The 12,246-nt window shown below is 50.6% G+C and overlaps 1 protein-coding gene and 1 long non-coding RNA gene across 8 annotated transcripts in view; one reads left to right on the top strand and one right to left on the bottom strand.

Moving 5' to 3' along the window:
* Nucleotides 1–12,246, bottom strand: part of LOC107078950 (uncharacterized) — a 385,366-nt gene that overhangs the window by 286,622 nt on the left and 86,498 nt on the right. The gene's annotated exons all lie outside the window — the stretch shown is intronic.
* Nucleotides 1–12,246, top strand: part of slx4 (SLX4 structure-specific endonuclease subunit homolog (S. cerevisiae)) — a 36,549-nt gene that overhangs the window by 2,254 nt on the left and 22,049 nt on the right. For all 6 annotated transcript variants that reach the window (XR_001479907.2, XR_001479909.2, XR_001479908.2 and 3 more), the window contains exons 3-12: nucleotides 178–318; nucleotides 1,757–1,937; nucleotides 2,575–2,781; nucleotides 3,604–3,806; nucleotides 4,733–5,016; nucleotides 5,624–5,813; nucleotides 6,711–6,793; nucleotides 7,929–8,075; nucleotides 8,386–8,555; nucleotides 8,810–11,748. Coding sequence is in view for 1 of the 6 variants with exons in the window: in XM_015359897.2 (XP_015215383.2) it covers nucleotides 178–318; nucleotides 1,757–1,937; nucleotides 2,575–2,781; nucleotides 3,604–3,806; nucleotides 4,733–5,016; nucleotides 5,624–5,813; nucleotides 6,711–6,793; nucleotides 7,929–8,075; nucleotides 8,386–8,555; nucleotides 8,810–11,748 (4,545 nt within the window). In the remaining 5 variants the exon portion in view is untranslated. The remainder of the gene's footprint in view (nucleotides 1–177; nucleotides 319–1,756; nucleotides 1,938–2,574; nucleotides 2,782–3,603; nucleotides 3,807–4,732; nucleotides 5,017–5,623; nucleotides 5,814–6,710; nucleotides 6,794–7,928; nucleotides 8,076–8,385; nucleotides 8,556–8,809; nucleotides 11,749–12,246) is intronic.

Raw genomic sequence — 12,246 nt, 5'->3', positions numbered from 1 at the left:
AGGCTCTTGAAGCTCAGTGTTGCTTTATATTACACTTCACCTGCAGGTAGAACCCTGCACTTGCATGCATCAAATGTCAAGCCCAGCCATCCTGCCAAACGATTCTGCATCCGTCTGCTTGTGAAGGGATGGAGCAGGGGTCTGCAGTCCTCAGTGCTCACCTGTCGCGCTCTCCAGGTGTCCAGGGCCCAGGGAGGATGGGCGTGAAGGAGAAGGTGGTGCGGCGCCTGCAGCGGTTTAAGAGACTGAGCCCAGAGAGACTGACGCACACGGACCTGGGCACGGGGCGGGACCGCCACACGACAGCTTCGGGACCAGGTCAGACTGGGCTCCTGAACCTCCAGGGCTTTAAATCCCCACGGTCACCTTCGGTCCTCGGACCGGACACATTTCACCCTTAAGAAAAGCGTGAAAGTCTTGTGTATCGCTCATAGCAAGGACTCTGTAAGAATTTGAAAGGTTTCCGAAATGTCGTGGGTAGGTGGTTCCAAACACCTCCAACTATTAAAGTCAAAAGCGCTTCATTTTTCATCAGGGCCACAGGTTTTCACTGATGTCTTCACCAGAAAATCACCGTTACAGGTCACCCTATCAGAACTATTCAGAAATGCAGATCTCGTATTCTTTTAGCATATTTCATTTTATCTTTTTATATTGGTTGCCTGTTCTCATGTGTGTTTTTTATGTCCATCTTGGCTTTTCCACACTGTTTTCACGGAGTGTGAAAACACTCCAGGTGACGGTGAGGTAAATTGCTAGATTTCCAGGAGTTTTGTCAGATTTCAACGTGTATATATTTTTCTTCGGCTTTGTGAATCCACAGAGTAGATTGTTGTTGCAGGGGATTTTTCCCCTGAGTGGACCAGGTACCTCGACCATTTTAATCTGTGAAATACAAAAGGTTTGCATTATTTCTCATAATTTGCTTGTTAGTTTTGAATTTATTTATTTTTAATTTTAGAGAACAAAGCAAAACCATTTTACATATAATCACCCTTCCTCAGCCTTTCTTTTACAATACACTTTCGACTATACATCACAAGCGAAATTGTCTATTGCTATTTGTCCCTTTGTATTTTACAATGATATAACTTTTAAACAAAATGATATACATTCAAAATGAATAAGATGTGTACTTTTATGAATATGAAGAGTTAGTTTTGATTATTTAAAAGAACTTACACCTGAGCCCTCCTATGTTGAATGGCTCAGCCTCAGTATCGAGGAGATGTGTATTCCACAGAACTCCAAGCTAACAGAGAGCACGCTCCCTCGCGGTGTCTGCGATCTGTGCATTGTGCAGGCCCCGATGCATACGCTCGTGTAGCATACCGATGCATGCGCGGCACTCATGTAACTCCTGACGGGAAACGGGGAAATAATTCTGCTCGTGCTGAGAGATTGTTTTTCAAGTAGGGCATTACAATCTGCACCACTGCTTGAAGAGTGTCATTGGTGGTTTGTTTTATTTGGATTTTTTTTTTTTTGAAGGACTGCAGTGAATTGGAGTGGTACCACATCCCACGATGTGGTAGTTTGTTCCACAAGCACGAGTCCAGCTGATGCAGATTCTAATGGAAAGAGAGAGTTTTTACAGCCTTCAAATGTAGGGGCCGGAAAAGATCTAGTGCATCTTTTCTTTCCTGTACAGAGTGATTGCTCACTGTTAGCCCCAGGTAGAAGGAGGGAGCAGAGACCCCTGGGCTCTGCCTGTCCTCCGCTGCTCCAACGCCCTGCTCTGTTTTGGGTCCTGCAGGGCCCGCTGTAGTCCTGGACCCCCAGCGCGATGAGGCCTTGGCCTGCCAGCTGCAGGAGGCTCTGCAGAGGGAGGCGCTGGACCTGGAGGGTCTGGAGGAGGGGGGGCTGTTCTTCTGCCAGATCTGCCAGAAGGACCTGTCCGCGATGAACTCCCTGCGCCGCACACAGCACCTCAACAGGTCAGTGCCACCCTGCTCCCTGGCCGGGCTGCTCCGCGGAGACTGAAGTCAGGGTTGCCACCAGCCCTCGTCTCTCCCGTGCCATCCGGTGTCCTAGATTGCCCAAACTATGCCCAGAGTTTGAGAAGGAGACCCCTGATCTTTGCTTTCCGGCCTTATCGGTGGTTGTGGGCGCAAGAGGCCCAAGTCTCCATCTCCACCACGCAATTTATCTTCAGATTTCTAGTAAAGATGGCAACCATAGTACAAATACAGCACACCACGAATCAGGGGCTGCAGCTCTGACGCAGCTCATACTGTTTAAGTGCATTTAAAAGCCCTGGTGCATGAGAGCTTGTCTTAAATGTGTGCCCTACTGGCGTCTCTCAGAATTTCAGGATACCCTACGATGCAATAACACTCATGGTGACCTGCGATTCCTGTTGCTTGTTGGGAGATGACTGCCACACCTAAAAGAAATTACACTCATTTGGCTTTTTCTCACGGCGTCTTATTCCTCATCTCTTCTTGTTCATAACGAATTGGGTGGCTTGTGTGTTACAATATGCAGAAAGCTACAGCTGTAATGGAGTGGCACTCAAAAAGCGTGTTGATTCTCAGTCGACGGATTGCTGGCTTTGTGCCTCCTCTCTGGCAGGTGTTTGGATGACGCCGAAGCAAGTGCGCCCCCCTCCTCCACTGGAGTGCCCGAGTGTCCTATCTGCGGGAAGCAGTTCCGACACCCCAAAACCCGAGCGGCACACCTGAAGCGATGTGCTTCGGAGATGGGGGTCCCTCCGGCCCAGCTCCTAGAGGCCATAAAGAGACAGGCAGAAGACCAGGGGGGGAACACAGCCAGGCCCCAGTGAGTGAGCCTCCGAACCCTGCTGTCCCGCTACAAGTTTTATCACACAGAAATGGCTTCTTCGCTTTTAAATTGTAAATTCACTTTTCACATCTCCTGATTGTTTTGGAAAATCAGCGTATTGTTTGACACTAGAACAGGATCCTCATTGCCTGATTTTTTTTTTCCACTGCTGTGTTTAGATACCGAGAATCACAGAATGACACACTGTTATAACCATTGCAGTTTTGACTACAGGCAATGAACCAAAGGAGATTTACAAACATGCCTTGAAAGTATATTATAACATTAAAAATGGGGTGACAATCATGTTGCTGCTAGAAATCGGGTTGGTGGACAGGTAGGTGGTACTCTGTGTGTCCTCTGGATCTAAATGTTCAAACCAGGGCCCCAGTATGCCTACCAGGATCACTGTCCCTTAGGAAACACTGCCCTGTGGATGAGATTTTAAACTGGTGTACTGATTATTGGCTATTAAAGATCCCATGGCACCGTTTGGAAGAGCAGGAGTGTGGACTCTGGTTTCCTGACTGAATTCCTCTCAGGGCTTGCACAATCTGGCCTCTCTAAATCCACCCATCCGTTTTCTAACGGATGTCCCGCTCCTCTCCCTGCTGTGCTGGGCAGTGTAGCACCTGCTGCAGGAAGGCTGCCACCTGTCGGCGCAGCGCAGGACGAAATGTGTCTCCTCCCCTATGTAAAATACCTTGGGATCCATTAGGATCACAAGCGCTATATTCCGGTTATTAAATATTAGGTTTGCCTTAAATACCGAGGTGACCTCAGTAACTCGTAAGCCTTCTCGCTCACTGTGCCACTCAGCCCCCCAGGCGGGCGGTCCAAGAGGAGGGGCGCCGGGGACCCCGGCAGGCCGGCGAAGAGGCCCCGGAAGCAGGCCGAGCCGCTGGACGAGGACACCATGCTGGCCCTGGCTTTGTCGCGCTCCATGGCGGAGGAGGAGGAGGTGGAGCTGAGGCTGGAGCCTCCTGGAAAAGCCCCAGGTGTACAGGGGAGACCCACAGCAGGTGAGCGCCAGGGGAATATACTCTCCTTACCCTCCGAGAAGAGGAGCCAGATCTGTACAGAGACGAAGAGAGCCTGTACTTCATTCACACCTAAAAGCATTCAACCGTTGAACAGTGAAAAGACGGTTTCCATGTAGGCATCTTATTATTGTTGTTGCTGTTTTTAGACTCTTTACAAGCGAATTGTTTTTTTTAAATCTTCCGATACTGGAAGAGTTTCTGACTGAGCGGTGTTGTGAAATGTTGTTGTGTATGGAATTGTACCGTGTTGTTTTATTATAGTGTCTTACATGTTCATGAGCTCTTGATGTGGACTCCCGTAGGGGCAGTAAAGGGTTAATTCAATTCAGAACTAGAACTGCAACGGGAGGGTTATATTTCTGCAGTCTGTCAGAATGCAGTCTGTCAGAATGCAGCCATTCCTAGCAAAAACAATTCAATTATAACTACTGGGAAATTAGTCAAAATGGTATTGAGAGTATTTATTGTCGGAGTATCAGCGACGATATCATTATCAGTGCTGACATTAACAGTGATCCAGGGCAAGGTCTTTCAAAATTAAGGATCGTGTTAATAAAGAGGCACAAAATCCACCATCCAATACATTTGAGGTGCACCTATTTAAAGGGGAGTTAGAAAAAGGGATTCTTAGCATTCATTCTGGTGTTTTCATGTATATTGAGGTTCTTTTGTCCACTTACGATACTTAAGGGTCTTACGCTTTCACACACATGGAGAGGGAGGGATATTTGAACTGAAGTGTCTCCTGGGAGGTGATGTTGAGAAGAGCTGACCTCTCCGTGCTCGCGTGAAGGGGCAGTGCCGTTCAGCAGGCCGACTGTCCTGTGGCGCCTCGCGTGGTGCTGTGGGACGGCGCCGCCTCGTTGCCACGTGACCTTCACCGCCGTCGTCTCCCCCCCCCGCAGGCAGGCGACGCAGGAAGGCCGCGCCCGGCCCCCTCCCGCTGCTGCTGGCCCAAGACCCCGAGGCCGCGCGGCGCAGGCTGCAGGAGCGCGCCGCCGCCCTGCTGCTCCGGGAGTGGCCGAGCGTCCCTCCCGGGCCCGGCTTGCCGGCCAGCGCCCTCCGCGCCGAGAGAGGCGGCGTGGGCCTGTGGGAGCGCAGCGCCCTGCGCGCCGTGGACCGCGGCCCCGCCCCCGCCTTCTACAGCCGCGAGCTCGTGCCTCCCATCGAGCCCTGGGCTCCAGCCGCGGTGAGCCGTGCCCCGCTGTGATCTCGCGATGACTCGAGCGTGTCACCCGTGGAACGGATCAGTTCGTTTCTTCATTCTCCATCCATCCATCCATTGAATCAATCAATCAATCAATCAATCAATAAAACAATGTTATTCTGATATTGCGCCTTTCAAGCCAGAGAATTCCCCAGGCATGATTTCATCTTGATTTGATCCTTACTATTACAACTATTTAATAGATCCAATACTTCAAAAATGTGTCGGACCGGGGCTCTCTGGGACCAGAGATAATGCTGCTTAAGGAGAAAACTCTGGTTTGTGCCACGAGGACAGATGAGCTAGGTGACACTGTGATCATTTCAACTTTTTCTCTGGGGAAGGAGATCATTTTAATGTGCTGGGTGTCTTTAAGAGAGCCTCACACGAAGGAAATGGTTTCCCTCTCATTCAGTGAACAGTAATTTTAAGAACTGTCTAGGGGGGGCCTTTGGTAAAGCCAAGACCTTAACTACACCACTGCGGCTGATCTGTCAATAATCGGATGAGGTATTAGAAACTGCCATTTCTTTCATTTAGCACAGTCTGTGTAATTTGAAGTGTTAACCTCGCGCTCTCCCACTGGCAGGAAGGCGGAGCCCCGCCGAGCCCAGCTGCAGAGCTGGAGACACAGTCGGTGACCTCTGACCCCGGGGGGGCCCCCAGCCCCCAGGGCAGCCAGACTCTGTGTGACCTGATGGAGCTGGCAGACGAGGGGCTGACCCTCACGCAGTGGGGTCTCCGGCCGGCAGACGCTCCCGGCGCCGCGCAGGACCGCGGTGAGTCGGCCCAGCAGGCCCGCCTGGCAGAACCCCCAGTAACAAGCAGGACTTGCGTCTCACCGTCTTTCTGCTGTGCGTCTTCAACAACCTGTTGTGGCTTTTCGAAGACCTCGGGTTCTTTGGCACGTATGATGTGCAAATTAAATTAAAAAGCTGATCAAATGCCAATGCCACACCATTTGATGATCAGATACGATCAGTACTGCTTTCACTTGGAGCCTCAGTGTCATTCTCAGCGCTGCCAAGAGTCTCGGTGTGACAGTACTCAGCTTTAGGAGAGGGTTTGTCTCACGTCAGGGTGCAATTAATATACGTGGTTGGTGTGAAGCTTTCCCCAGTTTCCCATCTTTCAATCATCGGGTTCAAGGTATGTTTTTGAAACAACTTCATTCTCTTTCTCCAAGTGTGATTACTGTGGTCCGACCCCTAGTTGTGCTTCCTTTCTCGTAGTGCGGTTACCATGGTCTGACCCTTAGTCAATCGTGCTTTCTTTCTCATAGTGCGATTAGCATGGTCTGACCCTTAGTCAATCGTGCTTTCTTTCTCGTAGTGCGGTTACCATGGTCTGACCCTTAGTCAATCGTGCTTTCTTTCTCGTAGTGCGGTTACCATGGTCTGACCCTTAGTCAATCGTGCTTTCTTTCTCGTAGTGCGGTTACCATGGTCTGACCCTTAGTCAATCGTGCTTTCTTTCTCATAGTGCGATTAGCATGGTCTGACCCTTAGTCAATCGTGCTTTCTTTCTCGTAGTGCGGTTACCATGGTCTGACCCTTAGTCAATCGTGCTTTCTTTCTCATAGTGCGATTAGCACGGTCTGACCCTTGGTCAATCGTGCTTTCTTTCTCATAGTGCGATTAGCACGGTCTGACCCTTGGTCGTGCTTTCTGTCTCAGGTACGGACACCACGGTGACTGACCTTCCTCTCAGTGGCTTCGTTCCAACTGCAGAGAACATGCAGGCAGCTCCCCAGGGCTCGGTGAGGAACTTCTCTAGTCTGCACTGGCTCGGCTCGTCAGTGGCCCTCAGAAGGGGTGATCAGCCAATCCTATAAGGACCTGAAGTGTTGGAGGTTTAAGTACTTCCATTGCAGGTTAAATTCTGAGTTGCTCAGGGTCTCAGAATAAGATCGTAACTTATTCTCAACAAAAATGAGAGGTTTCTATTTAAAATTTAAAAATGGGAAATGAGTTTTTTCAGGAGTATTTGTATTTGCTCCAGAGATGCACCAAAAATCCCTCCACCCATTTTCTAATCTGCTCTTATCCTGTATGAGGTAAGGGGCAGCAAAAGACTATCTTGGCAAGCAATGGGCCAATGTCGGGAGCACCCAGAGGAAACCCATGCAAACCTAGGGAGAACATACAAGCTCCACACAGACAGCACCCCAGGTCCCGAATTGAACCCAGGGCCCCAGAGCTTTGAGGCAGATGTGCTAATCACTGTGCCTTTCACAACCATCATTATTTACTAAAACTGTAATTGATGGGCAGACTGCTCTGTTATGCATATTAAATGTGCTGACAGTGATAGCAGAGGTCTTTCAAGAAATATGATCCATTTACATGGAGTGGAATCCATCTTTTCTCACTGCTATTTAATGACTGATACAAGTTTTAGATGTATAAAAGCAGGGACGACCCCATCCTAATTAGAAACTGATTATAATTTGGGAGAAATTGTAAAAAAGTAAGGTAATTTGAAAGTGTTTTAGATTGAAATTTGAAAGTTTCTAAACTTTGTAAGACTGGAGGCTTCCCCACCAATCGAAACCAATCTAAACTGTTCACCATAAAGGTCTGTGCATCCTGTGGTGATGGACCATTGATAAACATACTGTATACTGGCTGAATGTATCATTAGAAATAGGTGAAGATGCCAAATATAAATGTTCAACCTATGCTTTTGCAGCATTCTTCCCTTGAAAGTTGTTGAATTTGTTCCACTTCTTGATGAAATGACTTCTTTGGGTTTTCTAAAATTGGCCATACTGAATACTGATCCCTCTCGTGACCCGGAAATGACCCCTAGTAACACTCGTGACACTTCCTTGTTGTTGAATGCCCTTCTTTCCAACTCGCACGGGGCCTAATGCTGATCCTCCCTCCCTGTAGGTGGCGCAGTGTCAGCTGGTCTCAGACCTGGCTGGCATGGTGAATAACCCCCAGCTCAGTGACGTGCAGTTCCAGACGGACTCTGGAGATGTGCTTTTCGCTCACTCCTTCATGCTGTATGCACGCTGCCCCCTACTGGTCCAACTGGTAACGTCAGCTTTAACTTTTTAATTGGTCTTCGTTGTGCCATTGAGTCAGCGTGTTCGCAAGCACTCTGAGCAGCATGGTGAACTTCACTCGACCTATGTTAATAATAGTAACAGTTAGATACGAAAGGAGCAGTTTATTTTAAGTTTAGTTTCAGTTTTTTGTATTTCATTACATAGAAGGTTTTCTGTGCAGTTTTTAAGAGTACGTGTGTTGCGTAGAGCTTTCACATGCTGCTGCCCGGACTCCTCCAGTCCATGAGTCCGCGTGTCCCTGCCTGACTGAAGGGCTCCTGTTTGTTCACCCGAAGGTCCACGACGAGGGTTTTTCTGTGGAGGAGGAGGCCATGCCCCCTGCCAGGCGCGTGCTGCTGGGCGAGGTGCCGCCCGAGGCCGCCCGCCTGCTGCTGCAGTACCTCTACACCGCCCGCTGTGCCCTCTCGCCCGCGCTGGCACCCCCACTGCAGGACCTGGCCGCCAGGTGAGCTCGCCCAGCTGCACGTCACGAGGCTTCCCCTGCCGGGTGCTTCCTGGGCACTGGGCACTGAGCACTGAGCACTGAGCACTGAGCACTGAGCACTGAGCACTGAGCACTGAGCACTGAGCACTGGGCACTGGGCACTGATGGTAGCAGTTCTTAATAGACTTTCTCTTGGACTCAAAACCCAGGAGCATGGCAGGGTAATTGAGTGAGCCAGCCAGGCAGAAACGTGCTTTTCCGTCTCTTTGCCCCAGGTTTGGCCTGAAGGAGCTGGAGGAGCTGTGCCGAGACGCAGCCGCGAGCGGAGGGGCCGGAGAAGAGGTGGAGGCCCGGCTGGACTCTGAGGAAGAGTGTAGCAACGGCGATCGCAATTTCCAGGAGCTGCTGCGCTCCATGTGGGTGGAGGAGGAGGAGGATGGGCAAGGCCTGGGGAGGCGCGAGGAAGGTCCAGCTGAGGGTTTTGGCTTGCAGCCCGAGACCCGAGCAGCGGGAGACGAGGACCCAGACAACGAGAGGGTGGGTGAGGAGGAGCTGGAGGAGATCTATGAGTTTGCTGCCACCCAGGGGAGGACAGTGGGCAGGTCGGAGGGGGAGAGTGAAGAGGAGGAGGAAGATGAAGAATGCCTGAACACTGGAAGTGAAGATGCATGGAAGGACCGGAGAAAGGAAGAAGAGTGCGTGCTGAGGACAGGGTGTCCGTTTTCACCTCAGAGAGACAGAGGCCACTTGAGTACTCCGCCGGGAGCAGGAGGGTGTGAATCTAAGCAAAGCCAGGTCATCCATCCCTCGAATGGCTCAGACCTGGGCAGCAGCGTTTCCCAGACACGGCGTCGAGAGGGAGCAGGTGAATTTGAAAGCAGTCGTGGAAACATGGACAAGGGAAATTCAGTAACCGCTCCTGTCCCGGTATATCACGAGAAAGGCAGAGCAGCCTTGGACACCTCAGGTGCATCCGTTCCGGGTCGCGATTGTGAAAAGAGTTTGGATAAGAGCTACGACAGGATCTTCTCCGAGTCCTGGGGTGATTATGTGGAGCCCTCTCAAGAAGACAGGCGGCACACACAGGAAACTGGGGCTGGGGAGGCTGTGGAAGAGCACCCTACCTCAAGGCCAAATATGGAAATCTGTGAAACGGCAAGCAGAGAAGATCTTGATCCTCCATCCGACAGCGAGTCTTCAGTCATCGACCTGTCTGTCAGCCCTGCCCAGAAGCCAGGAGATGCCTCCTCTTTCCCCTTTGTGGGCTCCTCTCCTATTTCACCTCTCGAGAAATTCTCAGGAGCACGAAATGCAACGTTAGTGGAATGTGGAACAACATCGTCCAAAGGGTCCATCTTAACTAATAATCTTGGAATCTGTCAGAATCATCCTGGCGACCACTTGAGTGAGGTCAGTCGCCAGCCCGATGGGACAGGGAGGACGTCTGTCTCCTCCAGTAAGGAGAGCAGCACCCCAAGGAAGACAAGTCAAGGACCAACTTGTACCTTTTCCCAAAGGGACTCATCTGCTTCCAAACCAGTGGACATTATTGTCCTGCTGGATTCTGACGAAGAAATGGAGCTTGACCCAGGAAGGGAAGCAACCACATCTTCCAGAAAAGAAATCAAGACCTCAGAGGAGGAGGCGACTGCTCACGAGACATCAAGTTTGTATTTGAATCACCTGAAACAGGAGGGCGAAAAGCTTTTGGAGAAATCACCCGAAAATCCAATAAGACCAGAGAGGGAAGGTGATTTCCAGCTGTCGCCTGAGGTTTCCTCCCCAGACCCGAACATACCTGTGGAAACCTCCCTGGAGTCCTGTAGATTGAGCCTTCAACTGAGTAGTGAGAGTGATCTTGGCCATGAAGATAGCACCAGCATGGAGACCTCCTGGATGATCCCTGGCACTCCTGTACTTCCTGTCAGAACGAGGCATGAGTCCACGCAGACCCCCAGCACAATGGGAGTGCAAGCCATCAGGCGGACCAATCTGTTTCGCAAGTCCTCTAGGAACGAGCCTGGTTTGTTCAGCAGTGGCAGCTTGGCTGGATCCAGGGAAAAGTCCTCTCGCGTCGACTGCTCAGAGACCACAGGCCTTTCTAAATCTACCAGCAATCTAACCTCTGCTCCTGCAGAGATGCACCAGCCAGGCAGGAGACGGCACAGTTCAGCAGAGTCGCCAACACTCAGTGAGAGCAAAGGCAGCTTCCAGGCTGTGAAATCCATTTCGAGGAGCCAGATTTCTCCACAGGAACCCAGCAGTGCTGAAACTGACAGCACAGTTTCTAGAAGTCCCAGCCGGCTGTCGCTGTCCACTGTTGCTCTTTGCCAGAGCCAACTGCCAAGCCTTACTTCACCTCCCAGCAAGGACTTCATCTTAAAAAAGAGCTTGTCTGCCCCTCCAGCCGATGAAAGCCATGGGTCAGCACGTTCTCAAAGCTCCCCTGAGACTCTGTCACTTATCAGGACAAGGCGCCGTTCATCTACTGACGGTGATGTAAGCTGTAAGAGTTCTGAACACTCAGAATCGTGCTCCATGGGTTCACCGAGTTCTCTGGATGTCAGTGAAAGCGACCGGATTCAGGGATCCGGCCATAGTAGTAGAATCTCCAAAGGAAGGGGTAGAGAAGTTAAAATCACTCAAAGCACCGGTTCACTAAAGCTCTCCTCATTGAAGTACAGCCCTGAAAGGAAAAGCTTTGAATCTCAGTCCAATTCTTCAACAAAAATGGCAGAGCCTGGTGTGAACCGGGGCTGTGAGAACTCTGCTGGGGCTCTCTTGAAATCTGAGAGTGATCCGCAGGCGTTGGCCAGCAGGCGGTCCCCCGCCACAGCAGTGTTTGAGGTAGAGGAGAGCGACGAAGACGGGCACAGCCCTCCTCGGCCTGACCACAGCTTCTGTCTGGATGAGGAGCCCCCCCTGCCCTTCGAGATGAGCTGGAGTGCGCCCAGGAGCAGTGAGTTAGTGCGTTCAAGCCCCTTGGGGATTACCAGGGATGCAGTCTCTCCGGAGAAATCCCCTCCTTCTTCCCAGCCTAATCCCACCCAGCAGCCCCAGGCGGTGGTGTCCATGGAGGACCACCCCAGCCTACTGGACTCGAAGATCTGGGATGTCTGGGAGGAAGAGGAGGAGGAGGAAGACATCCTGCCTCTTTCACAAAGGGTGCCTTCCATCGCCCTATCCCAGAGAGTGAAGGAGCTCAAAACTCCAGGTACGTTTCCCCCGGTAGGGCATGAAACCTCAATCAAATATTCCGACCTCAGTTTCGTTCACCTGTGGGGCTTGAGCACACCTGTTTAATTGATTGGCGATGAATTATGTTCCCTCCCTGTATGGGACCTGTACAGTGTTGGCGTCAGGCTTGCTGCCCAAAGTTCATTCCCTGCCCTAAGTCTGCGCCTGCTGCAGCACCTTCACTAGCCCCTGTTGCTACAGGTTTACAGACGAATGACAGCATCTGCATCTGCAGGCGTCCAACCTGTGACCTTGAACTGCCCTGAATTGTACTGGTGTAACTGGGATCTAATAAGTTGAAGACTCTTAGAAACATAAGAACACTTTAAATGAAAGTAAGATGCAGTCAAGGGGTGTTGTCCTGTAGAAAACAGACATATAAATATATTATTTTTGCTCATATTTTGTTTTGTTTTTTACTTTTCTTACAATATCTTTGTCTGCTTTTAAATTGTTTTCATTGATTTTGAACTAT

This window comes from Lepisosteus oculatus, chromosome 19, assembly GCF_040954835.1.
Source record: "Lepisosteus oculatus isolate fLepOcu1 chromosome 19, fLepOcu1.hap2, whole genome shotgun sequence".
Taxonomy (NCBI): Eukaryota; Metazoa; Chordata; class Actinopteri; order Semionotiformes; family Lepisosteidae; genus Lepisosteus; species Lepisosteus oculatus.
The sequence above is the reverse complement of the archived record's forward strand: the minus strand, read 5'-3'. Positions and strand labels throughout refer to the sequence as shown.